The following is a 21,848-nucleotide window of genomic DNA, read 5'->3' as shown; positions in this document are numbered from 1 at the left end:
CTTGGGTAGTCTGAATCTTTTCATGCTTAGAGTCCCCTCTCTTTAGGTTGCTTTTCTGTTGAAGGGACAAACTAAGAAAAACAAACCGTAGAAATTGCTCAATTATAGAAAACAAAATGACTTTCTCGCATCGGCACTGACCGACCCACCCCACCCTTTTGACTTTCATGATTTTCTAATTGTTGGTGTTCAATCTTTTCAGCTGGTACGTGGGGTCGCCGTCCGTGTTAAATCGTCATTATGATTGCAGCGTAGCGCCGTAATCATGTTTACATAGTAAACACAACCTGGATGTCTTCTCCGAGCTCTGAATAGAGGCTTCTTTTCAAAATGGACGACACGTTTCATATTCTTTGTTTTAAGCAGCATTCTGCTAACGCCATTCTCAAACGACTGCTGACAAGTTAATCACGACCATTGCGAGTCAAGCACACTAACGCAATCAAAAGTGCGAGATGAGAACATGTCCCCCTGTCCAACGCCAATTATTTCGAAACTGTGTCCACCCCACTTTCTTTCTTTCTTTCTCTCTCTCTCTCTCTCTCTTTCTTTCTCTCTCTCTCTCTCTCTCTCTCTAACACACACACATACAAACACACACACAAACACGCATACACATAAAAACACACATAAAAACACACATAAAAACACGCATACACACATGCACACTCACACACACAAACGCACACACAAACACGCACACACATAAAAACACACATACACACGCAAACATGCACACATACATACACACACACACACACAAACATGCACACACACACACACAAACACGCACACAAAAAACAAACACGCACTTTCTCTCTTCTGATAACTGCAAGAACTTTTAGAGCGTCTGCTTCTTTTGAATGACTTCTTTTGTTTTCTAACGATAAGAGGGGTTCCTCACACAATGGCGCGACAGCTTTCTTCTGCTTGGAATACATTCACCCCGTACGTTTGCTTACTATAAACGACAAATCCGTGTCATTCGCCGGGCATGGACGAGGAGGGGAATTTAATTATAATCAACGAGAACTCCTTATCAATTCGTAGTAGCCTTATTACTAAGTTAGTATGGTTAATTAGAAAAAGATACAAATTTAGTTCTAAGATGCAAAATGTATGAATTCATTTGTTAATCGTAACACGATTCTCACACCAGATTGTCCGGTGTCACGAGTTCGATTCTCATAAGGGTTCATTTAAAAACGAATCCTTTCTATATCATAAAATAGTTTGATTTTTACCATTAAAAACATTTGTGAACACTGCATAATTACTTTCACCCCAACTAATTTAGGATAAAGTGTTTATAACTCTATGTGTCCATTAAGTAAAGCTACTTCACATTTGTTATATTAAAATGATTGTGCACCATTCGCCAATGTTCCCACTCGCTATTTATTTAGATATATTATCAAAATATTCATATGAAATATAAGAATTACGACAGCCAGTTAATTTTTCATATATAAATTCATTATTATTATTATTATTATTATTATTATTATTATTATTATTATTATTGTTATTATTATTATTATTATTATTATTGTCATTACTATTATTATTATTATTATTATTGTTACTATTATTATTATTGTCATTGTTATTATTATTATTATTATTGTCATTATTATTATTATTATTATTATTGTCATTGTTGTTATTATTATTATTATTATTATTATCATTATTATTATTATTATTATTATTATTTGTACTTACTAGAGGTTCTTACATGTTATCATCAGAGATTACTCATTCACAACATTCGGTGATGTTCTCTGGAGGCTGGATGACAAGTCTCCCCAGATTTCCAATACCTTTCACCTTATTGTATAACCCTTTAAATGAATTCGCATTATCGCAACAGCCGCTTGTCATTAACTTTTAGCTGGCAATGACCATTGGTCATCACTGGAATTTGGATAGCAATAAGCCTCTTCAACGTTCCAGTCTTCTATGCACTACTCCAATGGGGGTTTGCTGCGTTTTCTCCTTGGCCTTTTCATCTTCCTCGACACTTCCCGTCTATTTGATGTGATGCCAGTTGATGCCGACTCTACATTTTCCTGGAAGGGGGAGGAGTTAACTTACGATTATACAGTTTCAGTTTTTTTTGATTCCATGTGGTATTCCTCTATATTTTTGTTTTACTTCTGTTGCTGTTTCTATTTGGCCCGTTAGCGTTTGTAGCGCATGTGTATTAGTTTCTGCATTCAAGGATTTTCCTCGATATTTCAGTCGTTTTCATTTATATATATTCTCAGCTATCCCCCTGATTCTAATTTCTCCCATTCTTTTTTCGAAGTTTTTCGGGATTGTTCTCGGAGCTCTCTTTTTTTATATACTCATGCTCACCCCTAACAAGATCGACACTTGAACGTAAGGGGCTACTATTTGGGATCATGCTTAGGAAAGATTCACAAGATGTTGGTTTACGTTACATTTAAACTTCTGCATATCTGTACAGTCAGAGAAGCAGATAGAAGGAAGGAAATTCCAAAGTCTAGTTGTTCGGGGGGAAAGAAACTGTTAACATAGAAAGCTTTATGGCGTTTAGGGACCTCAACAGTGAAGGGATGTGATTTTGTTGCTAAGTAGGTTTGTCGGGGATATGTACATCAAGGAGCACAAGTGCAGTGATTTCATCAGAGCATATTCTATTAAAATACTTGTAAAACAAGCATAGAGGTGCAACATTGCGACGATGGGACAGGGGTTGGAGCTAAGTTGACGAAGTGAGATCTATTAGATTGAAGACTCATTTTTGGACCCTTATTCAAGAAGGATAGATTACCGGTAGATGCACCAGACCAGATGTAATAACAATACTCAATGAATGGGTAAATGTTGGCTTTGTAGAGGTACAGGATACTTTCAGGTATAATTAGTCTTCTAGCACAATAGGGGGAACCCACCTTCTTTGCAGCAGCCTTAGCAATGTTCTCAATGTATTTGTTCCAGTTCATATTGTCTGTGAATCTTAAGCCAAGAAGTTTGAAGGAAGAATTCTCAGGTAGGATTTTATTTGTCATGGATATCGGTGGTTGGAGAGGGTTCTTGTAATTGTTAATCAGCTTAGTCTTATTAGCATTTACGGGTCCATTCCACTATGGTCTGGAAGTCATTTTCTAACGATTCTGCCATTTTCTTAGATTTGTGTGCAACCGTTCCTCCCTCGTGCATGTTGTATCATCAGCAAATATACCCATCTCGGATACAATATTATCAGGAAGGTCGTAAATGAATATCCGGAATTATAGTGGTTCAAGGATCCATCCCTGATGCACTTCCGCATTAATGTTATGCTGTTTGGATGTACGTCCATCAATGACAACCTGGGCGGTCCTATTATTTATGAAGGATGGAATCATATTTAGTATTCGTCCAGTTATGCCGTACATATATTTAATTAAATTTTCCTTAGCAGCCCTTCGTGCCAGACTCCTGTGCTTATTGGTGTTATCTTAACTTTCTTCATCTTCTATATCCTATTCAGCTCTCTGGCCAGTTCCGTGTATTTGTTTCGCCTCTCCATCTCCTTGATGTTCACTTTGTGATCTGATGGAACGACGAAATTTTGTTAACCATTATGATATCTGGTTTCATTGCTTAGATAAATTTATGTGTTTGTACGAAATGTTCCATAAGATTTTTTGATTTTCGTTTTCAAATCTTGCTGACTGTTTGTGCTCGTAACAATTGTCTTGGTGTTCAAAATGCAGTTTTTTTTCATAGCTCTCAGCTTATTACCTCCCGCTTTTTACCATATCTATTATTATATTCTTTTTTGAGCTAATTTGCTGCATTCATTTATTATGTGGTTCATTGTTCTGTATCTTTGTCCACAATATCTGCATTTGTTTTCTTTTGTCTTTCCTATCTTTCCGTTTGTATAGTTGGTTCTATAGGCGTTATCATGTGCGGCTGTTATTAGGGATTCCGTTTCTCTGTTTAGATGTTTTTTTCGTAGCCATATCCAAGTGTTTTCGTGAGTCTCATCTTTTGTCACTCTTATAAATCGTCCATGTTGCTATTTCTCTTCCCATATTTCTTTTCTCGCGGTAGCTCTTCCCTTTCAGTTCTCTTTCTTGTTCAGTGTCTCTTGCGGCAGTGATTAGCCTTTCTGTGTTTAACTTAATGTTTTTTGTAATTCTGATTTTATGTCATTCTTCCTCTGTCTTTCCTTTTTACGTGCAGTCGGTCAGTGTCCTTTAGGATAATACATGTTGCATATAAAAATAAACAACCGCAATTGACGATTTATTTATTTTTCGTTTCGGGTCTGAAATACTTGGTTGGCTTTCTATTTGCTTCATTGCTTCTTCTAAACATGTGAAATGCTTCGCCCGACGTTAAAAATAGCCACGTGTTTTACTTGCTAACTTTTGCATGACGAAATAGAAGAAATACATACATGTGTGTGGGTGGGTGTCTATGTGTGTCTGTGTGTCTATGTGTGTCTGTGTGTATAGATTTATAAAAAAATATACGCTTATCTGGTTTTAAAAAAGGTTGAATTTAAATTACCACATAAACTGTGCTTTTTAAACAGTGAACTTCCTATATATTATCGCACTAGCGTACGGCCAGCTCATACACTGTATCGGACTAAAAACCTCAACCTCAAAATCCATCTTAACATATTAACACCAGCATGACATGAAAGAGAAAAATCACATTTCATAAAGTAGAATATTTTACGATTCGAATTTGAAAGAATTTATGAACAATTGAAACAAATCTTTCGCTTGTCTAGTATTTCAAAAAAAAATTAATTTTAGATTATCTATCTACCTACCTACCTACCTATCTATCTATCTATCTATCTATCTATCTATCTATCTAAAGTATTAAATACTTTATTCGTGTTATTTCTATATTTTCGTATAAGTCTTAAGAGTCAATGCATGAATCCACATATAATCCTCAGACTATTGATTAAATAATATACACTTGACTCTTAAGAGTTATACGAAAATATAGGAGAAATAATACGAATAAAGTATTATTTAAAAAGTAAAAAATTAACGCGTTCAAAGATTGTTTTCCTGGAATATTGCTTTGCTTAGAAACGCTTAAAAATCTTTAGTAACTCTTCATCTACTAAAGGCTCTCGTTTTCGAAGCTATTTACAACCAATCATATTATAAATTCATATTGAACAAGTGAAGCCTGCATGGTCCCCCGTAAGTGCACAGAGAATGAGGCATAAAAAAATGACTAAGTTCGGGGCACGTCAAATCCTTGTGAAAATGAACAAACGGTGGAGTTTTAGGCCTTAACATATGTAAATTTGAGTTCTGCACAATGCAAAAAAAGAACTAAGTCCATCATTTGTCCCTCTCATCTAGCCCCAAAAGTTCCCAAGGCCTTAACATATTTAAATCTGAGTTCAACACCATGCAGAACTGCTATAAATAGACATACATATGCAAAATTGTCACTGTCAAGAATGTGGCTGAAAATCCTAGAGATGTGAGTGATGAACATGGCGAGAGATTTCATCAGGATTTTTTACTGATAAACGTTTGAAAGGAAAATGTACTTCTGGCATGTTGGTACATTACTGCTGAAGTATAAAAAGTGACGATGACACTCAACATAAGAAGGTTAAGAGGACAAATGTTGTTAAAACTTGAAATTCTGTGTTTTTCATTTATAACCAATAATAATAAAATATGATTTATAATATATGAAAACGGTGACTAATCCTAAAGAAATAAAGTCAGATTTAGTGTCAGAATACGTTGCTTAAACCGAAACCGGTTTTATGTGACATGTTTGTTTTTAAATTTTAAATTTATTGCGTAGTGTTATTAAAACCATTTTCAAGTAAAAAAATGTATTTAGATTTTTGTAAAATTAATATTAATGTGCTTGCCTTTATTATTCATTTTGAAATTGATTTACTTTGGTTAAGACAAATGGAGATTCAGGATCGTTGCAAGACAACTTTAAGTGCAAATCTTGTTCTTGGATCAGTTTCATTCACTTTCGCTTCAAGCATAGGCCATGTGTTTTCTATCGGATTAAGAACAAGGAAATTATCTGGCCAAATTCAACGAACTTTGACATTATTTTCTGAAACCCACTTCTACACAGCTTTTGCTTCATGACAAGGTGTCCCATCATGATGAAACACCGCATTTTGATCGAGATAGTGGTTTTCCATAAAAGATAGTGGGTGATATTTTATGATATTTAAGTACCATTTTTTGTTCCTTGACGTACCTTGAATACAATTAATAATCCCCCGACCGAATTAAACAGCATAGAACCCCAAATATGCTTGACGGTAAACACTACGCAGTCGAAATGAAATCTTTCTCCGACATGAATTTATCCATTACCAGCACAGCAGCTAAATGTCGATCATTTCATTCTTTATTCATTTTTAGACGACCAGTTCTAATTCGAAATTCAACTTTTCTAGTTTTTATTCACTTCTATTGACCGTTCATACATGGACCTTCTCCTGTTTGGCTAGATTGCGTAAAGCTACGATTGAAGAACGTTTGTATCTGTACAATGACCTTTGTCTGTATCGACGATGATTGAAATTAGAAAATGAAGTACTGATAGCACCATTATTTTTATACATTCAATAAAGAAATATCAAAAGGTCAAACCAAGATTAAAACCAATGAATATAACGCGGTTTATATAAGAGTGCTCAATAATAAATAAAGCAAGATATAATTTTTATTTTTATTTGAATAAACATCGTTTAATATCGCTACACAATCATGATAATGCTTCTGTCGATTAGTTATGAATAACTAAAGACCTCGTCAGGTGATACTAGACATTTGCTTTAAAAAGATCAATGAACTAGAAAAACGGATTTTACAAAAATTTGATGAAAAGGGGGTTCAAAATAAAAATTATTAATGGAAATAAAATCAAAATCATAAAAAAGGGGGAAAACAAGAAAATAAAGGAATTAATAAATGAGCTCAAAATCTTAGAATAAAATTTCAGAACAAAACTATCTCAACCGTAGTTATTGCATCAATACTGCTGAAACCATTAACTGGTTTTCTAACATTGTAAACAAGGAAAAGTGTTCCGTTATACAAATTGACATCGAAAATTACTACCCCTCCCTCCGATCACAAAGCAACTTTTTGAAAATGTAATGAAATTTGCCATCTTCGATATATTGGTGGGTTTTTAGATTAACCGATATATACTGAATTAATGTATAAGCCTGACGGAACGAAATTGATTAAGTAGTGCTTTTTACATAAGAAAATATTTTTGAGAAAGTATATTGAAATAAAAAAAATTATTGATGGGCGGATTAATCTGAAAGATTTCAACATTAAGCATAATTATACTCCCAGCATGTGTATGTGATTATCTTCACTTGTTTTTAACTTGCATATATGTGTTTGTGTGTGCGTGTGTGTGCACGTGTGTGTGTGCGTGTGCGTGTGTGTGTGTGTGTATTTCAGCATCATTATCCTTTTGACTTTCAAATTAAAACAGTTACATAGAAACTATATCTCTTACAGAAAGAGAAATTCTTCAAATTAATTTAAGTATAACACAAATAGTTCACAAATGTTTAGCAAAATGACCTCAATGACCCTTAACCTTGTGTGGCTTTAGACCTACATAAGCGGTGACTCATTTTATATCATTTGACATAAATGATTAAAATGTTGCTTAAAACTGATTGTAATTTTTTATTAATATATATTGTTTATTTTTGAATATGAAACAAAACTTGTACCTTTTTCGGTCATTTAAAAGTATTATGCACTCATAAAAAAGTTTTCTTCACATACATGCAATATTTCAATAAAATTTAGGCTTCTTCTATAGAATCTGAACCGAACATAGTTTTATAATTTGTTTGTCAATTAGAGCACCAGTTTTTTTGTTTTTTTTTGTTTTAGGTGAAAGGAAGACGCTGGCCGACATATTTCGTATTACCTTTACGATATACGTAAAAAGAAAATGATAGAAATTAATTTTTAATCAAATGCTTCAAATAGTTGTTTTTGTTTTAACAAAAAACACTACTTAGACCAAAATAATTCGTTTAGAAACAATAGCTACCATCGGCTGTTCTTTTCTTTATTTATTTACAATTTCCTTTTCATTATATTATAAGAAATATGTAAAAAGTCGAATTTTTAAAGCCGGAACTCGCAAACTGGAAAGACGCTTTCATTGTCATAAGCAATCAAGCTCGTTAATCTTATATATATATATATATATATATATATATATATATATATATATATATATATGTGTGTGTGTGTGTGTGTGTGTGTGTGTGTGTGTGTGTGTGTGTGTGTGTGTTGTATTTTTTTACATTTTTTAATAGAAATCTCTCCAGACAAGACATGAAGCCACTTTATGTAAGAAGCTAAAACTACTATTTCAAGGTCAAAAACTTGCCAAGTATAAGTATTAGATGGAATGACCTAGAAAACAGCAATTCTTCCTTCTTTGTCAGAAACATTGCTCCTTGAATGTGAGGACTAAAGGACAACATAAAGGAACCAGAGTAACGAAAGAAAACCCAACATCCACTTTCTACTCCCCTTAAGTGTCGCCAGCCTTTCAGTGAAGCTATCCACTACAACCGAGTAATTCGTTCGATGACTCAAGAAATTCAATATGGATTCTAAACCACAGTTGATCCGTTTAGGTGATGGAAGGATTTTTATAAGATTTGTGTGTGTTGCTAACACACACCCTTTACCTAATTTAACTGCCTTGTTAATATTTTGATGCATGTTTCCAAACTTGAGGACACCATGGAGCACCTGAGCAGGGCAAGGGGGTTTCACGGAGCGCTAACAAGATAATTTCTAAAATAAGTATGAAAAACATTACTTTCAAATTTTAACACTAACCAATGATAATGTTTGCAACCATTTTTGTTGTTTTTTTTATTAATCAAAAATTGTTGCATTTTTGTTAATTTATTTTCTTTTTCATGAACCACCCTGGAATTTTTTTACACATGTAGTTATATATTATATTTATTTCTATAAAAAAAGATCTATAATTAAATGATTGAAGCCATTTAATTTTTCTATATAAAACATTTGGTCCTCTTTAAGAAAAGGCTTCCTGGGCCCCTCAGCTTCACCCACGTATCCATAGGGCTCCATGGAGCCCACTTTGTGAAAACCTGATGAAGACTCTTTGTCCACGCTATGCCTGGATGTCCAACACTCTTAGAATACGCTTTTGAAATGTCGCCGGTATTACCATCACATCACTCTACATTACTAGACCTTCGCAGATTGAACATGCTTCCGGAATATTTCGGTTCTTTTCGATCCTTTTTAATATTGTTTATAAAATCATCCCAAAAAGCATCAAATAATTCGTGCAGCTATATTCAGATTAGAATCATAGATTGAAGCTCATCGCCCCCCCCCCTGCCAAACATTCACAAAAATATTCGTCAAGCTACAACTACTATAAACAATTTCCCCCACTCTCTATCTGTGCCCAAATCTAAACGTAAATTCTATGAACAAAGTTTCTAGAACTTCTCGTCTTTGGAACTCTGTTCTGCTGGAGTGCTTTTCAGCTGGCTACAATATGGCTGCTTTTGTGTCATATTTAAACAAATTCTACACAGTTTTTATGACTAACGATCATTAAGTTACTGTTTCGGGTACAATCGTACACGCATTAATCCTTATCCTCGTGTAACCTTGATAAGTGACGACTCCCTTGTAAAAAAAAAATAGTTTCGTACAAACACATACAACCATTTATAGATTGAAGAGTATGTATTCAACAGAGAATCTCAGACCGGGAAGATAATTTCAAACCAGAAAGTTCCCATTCAAAGGAAGTTAATCTATAAAAAAAGTTGCTTAATTAATCTACGTTTTGTCGAGTTTTCGTCAATATATATTTCGTCACTTCTAAAGGTTTCAGACGTACAAACTACGATTGGAAAAATGTTAGAATTGGATCGCCATTTTGCTTTTATTTGAAGATATTTTAGTATTGAGTTAAAACCTATTAAGATCAAAGACCAATCCGGGATCAGACATATTGAAATAGATTGTTGAATGATGAAGAATATCATGAGAGGATTATGATAGATAAAATTAACAAGATTCGATTACTTATGAGGGTTGTTTATTGCAAATATTTGTTGATGCTGGAAAACGATAATAGTCTACAAGGAGGCAGTCATGTGATAATGTTGCCACAGATGTGAAGTTCTTGGAGAGAAATGCATTTGGTAAGCTCAGTGCACAAGTTATCATAATATAGATACTGGGGTTTTATTCAATGAAAATAATCATCAAGAAAATTTATAATTTATGGCGTCACTTTTTATTATATTTTTTGATTCCTTTAAGAACTATTTAACGGAAACTAAAACCAACATAATTTTAGTTTGTTTGTTTTTTGTTTGTTTTTTTTTTTTTGTAGATTTTATTGTCGAAATTATCAAAGACATTTACGATCCTGGTTATATTAAACAGTAAGTTCAGGGAAGCAGTCATGTGAAAATGAGTTCCACCGATATGAAGTTCCTCGAGAGAAATATATTTAGTTATCTCAATGCGTAGATTCTCGTAATATGGATTAGTATCATTGCTTTCGGATTTGTATTTAGCTTAGGATAATGATTTATAGTTATTTATAGATTGCACAGATTTTATCCAAGAAAACGAAATTATCAAGAAAATTTATAATTTATGACCTCACATTTTATTATATTTGTTGTTCCATTTCAGAACTATTTAATGAAAACTAAAAACATAATTTTATTTTGTTTGATTTTAAAAAAGATATATTATTCTCAAAATTATCAAAGACATTTACCATCCCGTTTATATTAAACAGTAAGTCCATATCCATTGACTTATATGTGTGAATGATTTTTAAAAAAATAAATATGTGAAGATTTCTAATTTTTATGAGACGTTCTTGCATTCACTAACATCCGTGGGCTTAGAACTAATTTAGCTGATGTTGAAGCATTTCTCCTAACAAATACCCCGGATATCTTAGCATTAAATGAGACTAACCTACAGTCCTCCATCCCCTCTAACTACTTTAACATGCCTGGCTATCTCCCACTCTGCCGTAAGGATTCTGACAGACATATGCACGGACTTGGAGTCTACATTCGTAACACCCTCCCCCTGGCTAGAGAAACAAACCTAGAAACGGACGATCAAGCCTTTATGTGCTTTAGACTAAACATACAACACAACATTAGCTACTTTTATTTTCTCTACCGCTCTCCCTCGACCCAGGACTGCGCCATAATAAACAAAGTCTCTGACAGCATAGACACAGCACTCTCCCTTGATACTAGCGCACAAGTACATGTATTTGGTGACTTTAATGTTCACCACAAAAACTGGCTTGGATTCTCTACTCACACAGATGCAGCGGGCAGCACAACACATAGCTTCACTATATCTCACTCCCTATCACAAATGATTAGGTTTGCTACCCGTTTCCCTGACCAGCAAGAACAACAAGCATCATTTCTAGATCTGCTTCTGACTAGAGTTCCCGAGGATTGTACAACAAATGCTGACAGCCCACTCGGGAATGCTGACCATGCAGTGATAATGGTAGAAATCGCCCTAAATTCTAGATCCAAAAGTGAAGAGCCAGTGCTCAAAACAACGAGATATTATAAAAAGGCTGACTGGGAAGCCCTCAGAGATCTTATCAGAGATGCCCTATGGGGAAATATTTTTTCTCTTCCTGCTGAACAGTGCGCAAATAAGACCACTGAATGATTCAAAACAGCAATGGAAGCACATGTTCCCATGCGGAAATTTTATAGCAAGCCCCACTCTCCCCAATGGTTTACTTCGACTTGCGCAACTGCCATTGCTCAAAGGCAGCATGCATACCGCAGATTTAACCGACATAAGTCCAGTTCAAACAAACAGAAGTATATAGAAGCTAGAAGTAACGTTCAGAAAGAAATAGCGACAGCTAAGAGAGAATTTAGTGAAACTACTAAAAAACGCATCCAAGCACAAAAATTAGGAAATCGTGACTTCTGGAAAATCTACAACAGTGTAGTAAATAATGGGCAATCAACAATTCCCCCGCTAACCAACAATAACGAGGTTGTTTGCTCAGCAACCGACAAGGCTAATATACTTGCCAGCCGGTTTGCCTCGAACTCCACACTGGACCCTACCAACCACCCCCTGCCTGACTTTCCTTTGCGGACAGACGCCACACTAGACGATCTAAAAATCACCTCTGCTCAGGTACACGCTATCATAAAAAACTTTGACACTTCAAAAGCATGTGGACCTGATCTCATCCCAGCTGTGCTATTAAAAAGTGCTCAGCCGAAGTAGCTCCAGTTCTCTCCAAACTCTACAACAAATGCCTTAATGAAGCATGCTTTCCGGGCTGTTAGAAAACTGCTTCTGTGGTACCAATATTCAAGAATTCTGGCGAAAGAACTGACCCATCAAATTATCGCCCCATTAGCCTCCTCCCACTTTTCGCCAAAATATTTGAGACCATAATTAACCATGCTCTAGTCCGGCACCTTACAGATGCTAAACTTCTGACTGACAAACAATATGGATTTAGACAAGCCCGTTCCACAGCAGACATCCTCACTCTAATCTAATGGATGGTCACATTCAATGCCGCCAAGACTGAACTGATTTCCTTCAATAATTACAAGAAACCTTCTCTGCCACCAATAGCAATGGCCAGTGACTCCCTGTCTGAGAGTACATCTTTTAAACTGCTTGGCCTAACGTTCACAGGAAACATGAGTTGGAACAATTGTATTGAAAACATTGCCAGGGCCGCTGCGAAAAAGGTAGGCTCTCTCTACCGTGCTAGAAAACTACTGACACCTGAAAGTATCCTGTACCTCTATAAGGCCACCATTCGCCCATGTATGGAGTATTGTTGTTACATTTGGGCTGGTGCATCTGCTGCTAGTTTCTCGCTCCTAGAAAAGGTTAAAAAAAGAGTTGCCAATCTGATAGGCCTTGAACTGGCATCTAAGCTTCAGCCTCTGTCCCATTGACGAAACGTTGCATCCCTCTGCCTGTTCTACAAGTATTTTAATGATGAATGTTCTGGCGAACTGCAGACACTTGTGCCCCCCACGACGTAGACACCCTCGACAAACCCGACAGGCAGCTTAATCACACCCCCACACAGTAGAGATCCCTAGATGTAAAAGATCTTTCTACTCCAGTAGTTTCTTCTCCAGAACCGCTAGACTCTGGAATTCCATTCTAAGTTCCTGCTTCCCTAACTGTACTGACATGCAAAAGTTCAAGTGCAACGTGAACCGACATCTTGCTGCCCAAATCCCAACATAGTGCCCCAGTAGTTTTGCCCCTGATAGTAGCCCCCTACACCAAAGTGGCAATGCGCCTTGTTTGGGGTGAAAATGTAATTTAAAAAAATTAATAAAAAAAAACGTTTGTCTGCGTTTTGTATACGTCATACGTATTGTACATTGCTAACAGCTTTTTCATACACTTACATATTTGTTTACCGAAAATGCTTACAGCAAACTACATTTCCCTTTTAACATAATTTTCTCTCTTTTCTCTCTGTTTTTTTTCTAGGTTAAAGTGATGGAAAACAAGTGTATACAGACTATATCGGAAAAAATCGAAAAGGAGGCATCCATAATATCAGAACACACCGGAAGCCACAGGGTCGCCATTTGTCAACATCAAGCGCTCAGTAATGGCTGCGCTCCGACGACAGAAAAAATCTCATGTTCCAACGAATTTCCCATTCAAAGCGGCAATGCAAATAATATTACGCGTATATCGTCAACAATTATGACTAACATATTTTCTATCAACACCGATGCTACGAACTCGCCGTCATATATTCGTTCCACCGAGGGTTCTACCGGTCCACATGCACACTCAACGACTACCTCAAACACAAATCATAACCACTTGCAGACGACAGTTGTTGACAGCAGTTTCCTCCAAAAAACTTGTGATGTTTTAGCAATCGCCCAGAAAGCTAACAGTTCGCAGGACTACGTAACGAATTTCGATTCGAAACCGCCATCTTCTGTCGACAGTAAATCTACAACGAACAGAGCCACTTGCACAGATTCTACCTCAACGCAGCCAACATGTAGCCCCGAATCAAGTCCTGATGACGATGAAGAAGACTTGTCATGTGGTTACGGTAGTTGCAAACCCTCCTGTATTCAGGTTTTCAATACACCAACGGCAATATTAGTGTTTCTCTGCTTAGCTAATTTCTTTAAAGGTAAAAAAAAATTTTCTCTATGTATATTTAACAAAATTAGACCAAGATCAACAAACATGATCATCTCTCTCCTCCTCCTCCTCCCTCTCCCCCCCTCTCTCTCTCTATCTTCTCTCTCTCTCTCTGTCTCTCTCTCTGTACACACACACACATATATATATATATTATATATATATATATATATATATATATATATAACACGAAGGGGGCGTGCAATAAGAAATGCCCATGACCCACTTGTAGTTGTCTGGTCTAGCTGAAATTTTGCATGTGCAATGATTTATATCTCTACAGGTTATATGGCAAATTACAGCTCTGAACTAATTGTGATTTCTGTTTTACAAGTGTTTGAACTGAGTCATGTGTGAAATACAGCCTGTTGAATGTCGAGCAGTGATCCGGTTTTTGTATTTGAAAGAACGCACACCTCAGGAGACTTTTGATGAAATGAAAGAAACTTATGGTGATAATGCCACATCATATGACCTTGTAAAACGCTGGCATCGTGAATTCAAACATGACCGGAAGTCTGTGGAAACAGCTCCCAGGTCTGGTCTTCCCCATTCTGCCATTGATGAGGCATCTGTCCGTCAAGTTGAGGCTGCCATTTTGGAAGATCGGTGCATTACTATTCGCCAAATAGCCCAAGATGTCAAGATTAGTACAGGGTTTGTGGAAACTATCATTCATGACCATTTGCATATGCATAAGTTGTCTGCCATATGGATACCCAGGTTGCTCACACCATTCCAGAAGCGAGGCCGCGTCGAGTGCTTGAGGATGAATTTGGAGATGTGCCAATAAGATGAGTCAAAGTTTTTCAAAAGACTGATTACACGGGATGAAACCTGGGTTCATCACTATGATCCAGAGACCAAAGCCCAGTCAATGCTCACCACCTCCAAAGAAGGCAAGAGTGCAGCCCTCTGCTCACCACCTCCAAAGAAGGCAAGAGTGCAGCCCTCCGCTGGCAAGGTCATGCTCACAGTCTTCTGGGACCAAGACGGAATAGTGATGACAGATTTCCTGGTAAAGGGTACTACAATTACAGGAGCCTATTATGCTTCACTTTTGAGGAAATTAAGGGAAGCTATCAAAATCAAGATGCAGGGCAAGATCAGCAAAGGTACCCTCTTCCTGCAGGACAACTCTCCAGTCCACAACTCGCATGTCGGCGGATCAGAAACACGGGCGTGTGGTTATGAAATCCTTCCCCATCCTCCCTACTCTCCTGACCTTGCACCCTCTGACTTTCACCTCTTCCCAGCCATGAAGTTGTTTTTGAAAGGAAAGCGTTTCCCAGATGATGCAGCCTTGATTTCTGAAGTCACGTCATGGTTGGAAGATCAACATGGGGTGTTCTACAAAAACGGTTTCCAGAGCTGCATTAAACGATGGGAGAAATGGATAACTCTGGGTGGTTCCTATGTAGAGAAAGACTAATAACTGTGCCAAGTTCGTTGCTCTATTGCTATGGGAAGTGGGTCAGGGGCATTACTTATTGCACGCCCTTCGTAGAGTGTCCCAGAAGAAGCTGATATTTATCGTTGAGTGGTACTTTCAGTTGAATTAAAATTTCAAATCCGTCAGCTTCTTTTGGACACCGTATATATATATATATATATATATATATATATATATATATATATATATATATATATATATATACCCTGTTTTGGGGTACACATTTTAACTTGTTGCTGGCTATCTTGCTCTTGCTTGTTGCTGGATCTCAATATTTTTAACCGAGAGAAAGACTTAGCTGTCGTACAAAGCTAAGACTCTGTAACATCATATGTGTATAGATGCTCTCTTAGGAATTTGTTTATAAAAATGGTCCTGTGGGGATGGAAGTCATTTTGGGGCGCATGGATTTTAAGTGTCTGAGGGAGTGGCACTCGTCTGATAAGACGTTGCGATCATTCATATATATATATATAGTCCTGGTCAAAATCATAAGACCACTTAAGAAAGTAAGCGTTTACGCATAATATCGAATTTTTAATCAAACAAATGGTTGAAACCATTGCCAAAAGGGAAAATATGATGGAAAAAAATGAAATCTGCTTCATTCGAAACCTTAACCCTGATCTAATAATTATTTTTTAAAAAACAAACATTTTCACCTGGTCAAGATGATAAGACCACTTTAATAAAAATCGGCTAGTTTTGAAAAAAATGAATACGAAGAGTTTTCTATGTTACTAAAAGCAACTTGTTAGTGAATAAAAAATATCTTACTAAATTATAAATGACAAAAGGGAAACCATTATCAGAGTTTGAGAGAAGAAGGATCTTTGAGCTTAATAGGGGTGAACTCTCCTATAGATCCATTGCAAACGAAGTGAATAGTAGCAAAACGGTCATCACAATTTTTTTAAGAAATTCAGATCAATATGGACACAAAAAGAGTCCAGGTCGACCAAAAAAAAAATAACCCCACCACTGGATCGCCGTATCAGAAGAAATTAAAAAAAAACTCCAGTATGAGCTCAAGTCGATTGAAAAGCTAAACAGTTCCATAATGTAGTCCTAAAACTATCAGAAGGCATCTGAAAATGAAGGGTTTCAATCATTTAAAGCGACTGCAGAAACCACGTCTTCTTGAACAGCACAAAACTAACCGACGTAAATATGCCGCCAAATACCAGACTTGGGATGAAGAGAAGTGGGAAAATGTAATTTTCTCCAATGAGAAAAGGTTTAATCTAGATGGTCCAGATGGATTTCAACACTATTGGCATGATAAAAATTTGCCCAAAGAGACTTTTTCAACTCGGCATAGTGGAGGAGGGTCTTAATGATCTGGGGTGCTTTCTCGTCAGCTGGGACCCTAAAGTTTCAAGTAGTGAAAGGCCGGCAAACATCATTAAAGTACATTTCAATGCTTGAAAATGCTTCTATCAGGACTGAAGAAATTGGATTTTCCAGCAAGACAACGCTGCGATACACACTTCTCGACAAGCACGAGAATACTTTTCTTCAAATAATATAGAACATCCAGAATGTTCTCCGGACCTCAATCCCATTGAAAATCTTTGGGGATGGATGGCAAAAGAAGTGTTCAAGGATGGAACCCAGTATGATTCGATAAAGGAACTTTCTGATTCAGTTTTCAGTACATGGGATAAAATTCCTTCGCAACTGATAAAAAACTTAATCGCAAGCATGCCGAAGAGAATTTTTGAAGTAATTCGTAATAATGGAGGCTATACTAAATACTGAGACCCTTTTTAGTAATTTATAATTGCCTTTTATTAGATAAACTAGCGGGGGTACCCGGCGTTGCCCGAGTGTTTGTTTCCGGGACGGGGGGGGGGAGTTTTAAAAAATGTTATGGTAGGTAAGTAGGAAGGATCAAACCCGGAGTCATGAGTAAAAGTAGGAAAATAAAGTGTGAAAAAAAAAACAAAAAAAAAAAACATCTGCAACGTTAACAGTTCGGCTACCAAGAAAAGTCCATTCCAGTTGTTTAGGAAAAAAAAAAAAAAAAAAAACGACTACGGTAGGTCGGCGCAAACGTGAAAATATAATGTGAATTGTCCAGCACGCTAACCACTACGCCACAGAGCACTGCAGCTTAATTTAGTGATTTTAAATAACTTCACATGAAAGAACTACGAAGCCAAACCGGTGTTCTCTTCTCAACTGTTCCTTGTGAACGATCCCCAAACGGTGTTAAGTGGTGGCAGGGGGAGGAGGAATTTATTAGAGAGAAAATATTTTACCACTTCCATTGATCTTAACCGATTTTGGCCGTGACTTCTCAGCAGAAAAAGTATAGAAATCTAAGATTATCGAGGAATTTGAGAAATAATAAGCCTATAACACACCTCAGATATTGTTCTGCCGTTTGTGCATATTATATTTGCATGAAATATCTTGATTTTTAATCCTATTAATGTCAAAATCAGACGTGAAAAAATGAGTTCATTTTATTTATATAGAAGATAGAATAGAAGAAGAAGATAGAAGAAGATAGAATAGAAGAAGATAGATAGAAAAGAAGAGATAGAAGAATAGAAGAAGAAGAAGAAGATAGAAAAGAATAGAATAGAATAGAGATTATCAGTGGTCTTATCATTTTGACCAGGTGAAAATGTTTCTTTTTTTTTTTTTTTTAATAATTATTAGATCAGGGTTATTGTTTCGCATGAAGCCGATTTCATTTTTTTCCATCATATTTTCCCTTTTGGCAATGGTTTCAACCGTTTTTTTTTTATTAAAAATTCGATAATATGCGTAAACGCTTACTTTTTTAAGTGGTCTTATGATTTTGACCAGGACTATATATATATATATATATATATATATATATATATATATATATATATATATATATATATATATATATATATATATTCAAAATTTAACGGTTAAAAGACCAGACAAGTGAAGAATTTTTTAATTATGTATATTCATTTATTAAAATTAACTTCAAATTTTCGACCCATAAAAGAGGATTTTTCAGAAAAGTCCAGATAATATATATTTTCCTTTTTTATCTTTTAAGTGCCATGCTAACATTAAGAACGAACTTTGTTTTAAAAGAAATATAAATCTTTGTGTCTCATAACTTTCAATCAATTACAAGGAAAACATTTGAGAAAAATATTTAGAGAGATTTACTCATGTAATATATACCCCCTATCACTTAACCCAGTGTACATTTTACATTTTGTAAAAGATAAATACGGACATTGCACAAGGTTTTTAAAGTAATTAAACACATTTTTCTTCAAGCAATAAATCTCTAATTGAATATTGAGAAAATTTAAAAGAATCGAAATCAGTATTCGTATCGGAATCGGGAATTTAGAACAGAATCAGTAATTGTATCGGTAAACATTCTGGAATCGTCCCATCACTAATAAAGATATATATATATATATATATATATATATATATATATATATATATATATATATATATATATATATATATATATAGGAGCAAAATTCGCAAGATAAGAAAAGATTATTGAAATTCTTTCAAATTCGAATGTGCAGAAATATAAATATAGGAGTATATATTTATAGAACAACAACAACAATAATGTGGTGATTCCTGTGTAAAAAAAGAAAAAAAACCTTGTCCAGATTTACAAGGCTCAATATCAGTAATATATGTTAAATAACCCCCAATACCTACTAGGTCTAATCAGTTAAATTATCCCCACCTTTCTGTTCCCTATAACCGTCTAAGAAAAAAACTGATTTGCTCATCCCAGTTTTGTCTTAACAAATATATCAAAGGAATTCTTTAAAATTGTAGAAACACCGTTAAAATACCCACATAGATACAGCACTAGTTTAACTAAAAATTCAATTAAAATATCATATTCCACTATGCCTAATATAGCCCAAACAATAATAGTATTTAATAAGAACAAAATATTAGAATTGCTTGATCTAGCCCTATCTCTTGTACACCCCTTACTAATTGTAATTGTCAAAACAAACTGAACTACCCATTAGATAATAATTGCATGCACAAGGATGTAATCTATGCTTGTACTGTAAGTGAATCGTATCCAAATATTCTTCCTGTTGTTCCTAATAACCATAATCCAACTGTTCCTAATAACCATAATCCAACTGTTCCTAATAACCTTAATCCAACTGTTCCTCAAGTAAATTCTCACAACTCATTTTTAACTCCTTCAAAAATTAGTTCTCCCCTAATTGCTAAAGATAATAGTAACTATGTTAACCACTCTATAAACTCCCCGGATATATTGTTAACTTCTCCTAAAACCACTACTCAAGCCCGAAATATTCATAACCACACTAATTCTAGCAGCCTCTCTTTATCTTATTTTAAAAGTAGTAATCATAGAATTAAGATTCAACGAACTCCCCCTAAAATCCATACATACATTGGTTCAACTAATTAAACTCCGCATTTCAAATCATGTCCATTCATTTAATTAATTAACATGAATAACAATAAAGGTACAACACTCCTTCTACATTAATTTACAATCTAAAGGCTAAAAACATAAGCTTCTCCATTAAATGGTCAATACTCAAAAAATGTAAATCCTACACACCTGGCGCTAAGTCTTGCTAGCTATGTGTATCTGAAGGTGTAAGCCTTATCACCTTATCACAAAGTATTAACATCATTTATTCTAAAAACGAATTAATTTCAAGCTGCAAACAGGAAAAAAAAGAGTGTAGCCAATTCGAAATTACATAACTATTTCCCCCATTCATTTCACCTTCGAGTCATTAGCTGATACTTCTTATATAACCTGAACTGCAATTTCCTTTTTACCTATAATCCCTTTTTTCTTTCATTTGCCATTCTTTACATACTTTTATCTCCTCGTGTTGACTGTTCCGTTAAGTCGTTTTTTTTATCTTACGTCATTTTAATTAGACAATAATCATTTGGTCCCAATTTCCTTAATATTCTTCTAATACATCAACCCTTTGCATTTTTCACCCCATCTACCTTTAGCCCTAAAGAACTCTCGACATAGTGCCTAGATACTATCTACTTATACGTGATTCTCTTCCACGCATTTTTCTTCTATACATCTTTATTTTCCTACCACTCTATGCTAATTTTTTTCCTTAATTATTTTTCTTTCATATTTCATTACTTACTTTTTCAATTCTCTTCCCTGAACCACATTTAATGTTGATTACCATCCATCCCTCTATATCCTGACTTAAATTTATTTTCATTTAATCCATCGCCCATTTTAACATTTGCAAGGTCCCTCTCCTCTACAATTCTCTTGAGACCAGCATATCTAATTCGTTTCACTTTATTCTCTAACTAGATACACATAAGTTTATGCCTTACATTTTTACTTTATCGCTAATTTGGTTTTATTAATTACTTCTCAATATTGTTTTTATCAAAAATGTTTTACCAATGTATGTATATTTTTAATTATACATCTTTCTGAATCTATTCATTTATTTATTTATCTTTTACCCTTTTCTTCCTTATTTATCTTTTATCGTGTTCTTCCTTATTTCAAACTATATTTCTCTTACACCAGGTAACTTGACACCTCCTACTTTAGGCTTCTCTCCTTCCCCTCCCCCTTAGGTAACCTCTTAGTTCTCTTACCCTACTTCTCTGCCCCGTTTAATTCCATTATTAGTAAATGCATCAACAGCGTGATAGTAAAACACGCCTCCCCCTGCTTTGACTTTATTAACTTTCTCTCCCGTCTACTTTTGAGTTTCATTCGTTGCTCTTTTCCGATTTACATTGGTCATGAATGATTATTTTGCCAACTTCAAATCTAGTTCTCCACTTTTAAACTTTTTTTCCTTTTGAACCATATATATTAAAAAAAAAGACTTCATATGCCTCTCTGCACAAGAACTATTATTTCCATGGATTGAATTTTACTACACTACAGGATTTTTCTACACAGACTTTTCATTCCTTCTCTAACCCCAGATATTTTTAAAGAGATTCTAAAGGATATCTTACGGAACTTTTTGGGCTCAGTAATCGCTCCACCAATTCCGAAATTTTTGATATCACTGGATATTTACGACCATACATATTGGCCTTTGCTGAGTATTCCCTTTCATTTTATCTATAAACATACTTTTCTTTCA

General features: G+C 35.2%; 1 protein-coding gene and 1 long non-coding RNA gene across 3 annotated transcripts in view; one reads left to right on the top strand and one right to left on the bottom strand.

Annotated features, from left to right (window-relative positions):
* LOC145243878 (uncharacterized) overlaps nt 1-21,848 on the bottom strand; it is a 313,790-nt gene that overhangs the window by 192,444 nt on the left and 99,498 nt on the right. The gene's annotated exons all lie outside the window — the stretch shown is intronic.
* The window catches only part of LOC145243875 (solute carrier organic anion transporter family member 4C1-like), a 164,709-nt gene that overhangs the window by 55,410 nt on the left and 87,451 nt on the right, over nt 1-21,848 (top strand). The window contains exon 2 of one of the 2 annotated variants that reach the window (XM_080106947.1): nt 13,587-14,256. The exons of the other annotated variant lie outside the window; for it this stretch is intronic. Within the exon in view, the coding sequence (XP_079963073.1) occupies nt 13,596-14,256 (661 nt within the window). The 5' untranslated portion in view covers nt 13,587-13,595. The remainder of the gene's footprint in view (nt 1-13,586; nt 14,257-21,848) is intronic. 2 annotated transcript variants of the gene reach the window in all.

This window comes from Euprymna scolopes, chromosome 22, assembly GCF_053919585.1.
Source record: "Euprymna scolopes isolate OS-2025 chromosome 22, ASM5391958v1, whole genome shotgun sequence".
NCBI classification, from domain to species: Eukaryota; Metazoa; Mollusca; class Cephalopoda; order Sepiida; family Sepiolidae; genus Euprymna; species Euprymna scolopes.
The sequence above is the reverse complement of the archived record's forward strand: the minus strand, read 5'-3'. Positions and strand labels throughout refer to the sequence as shown.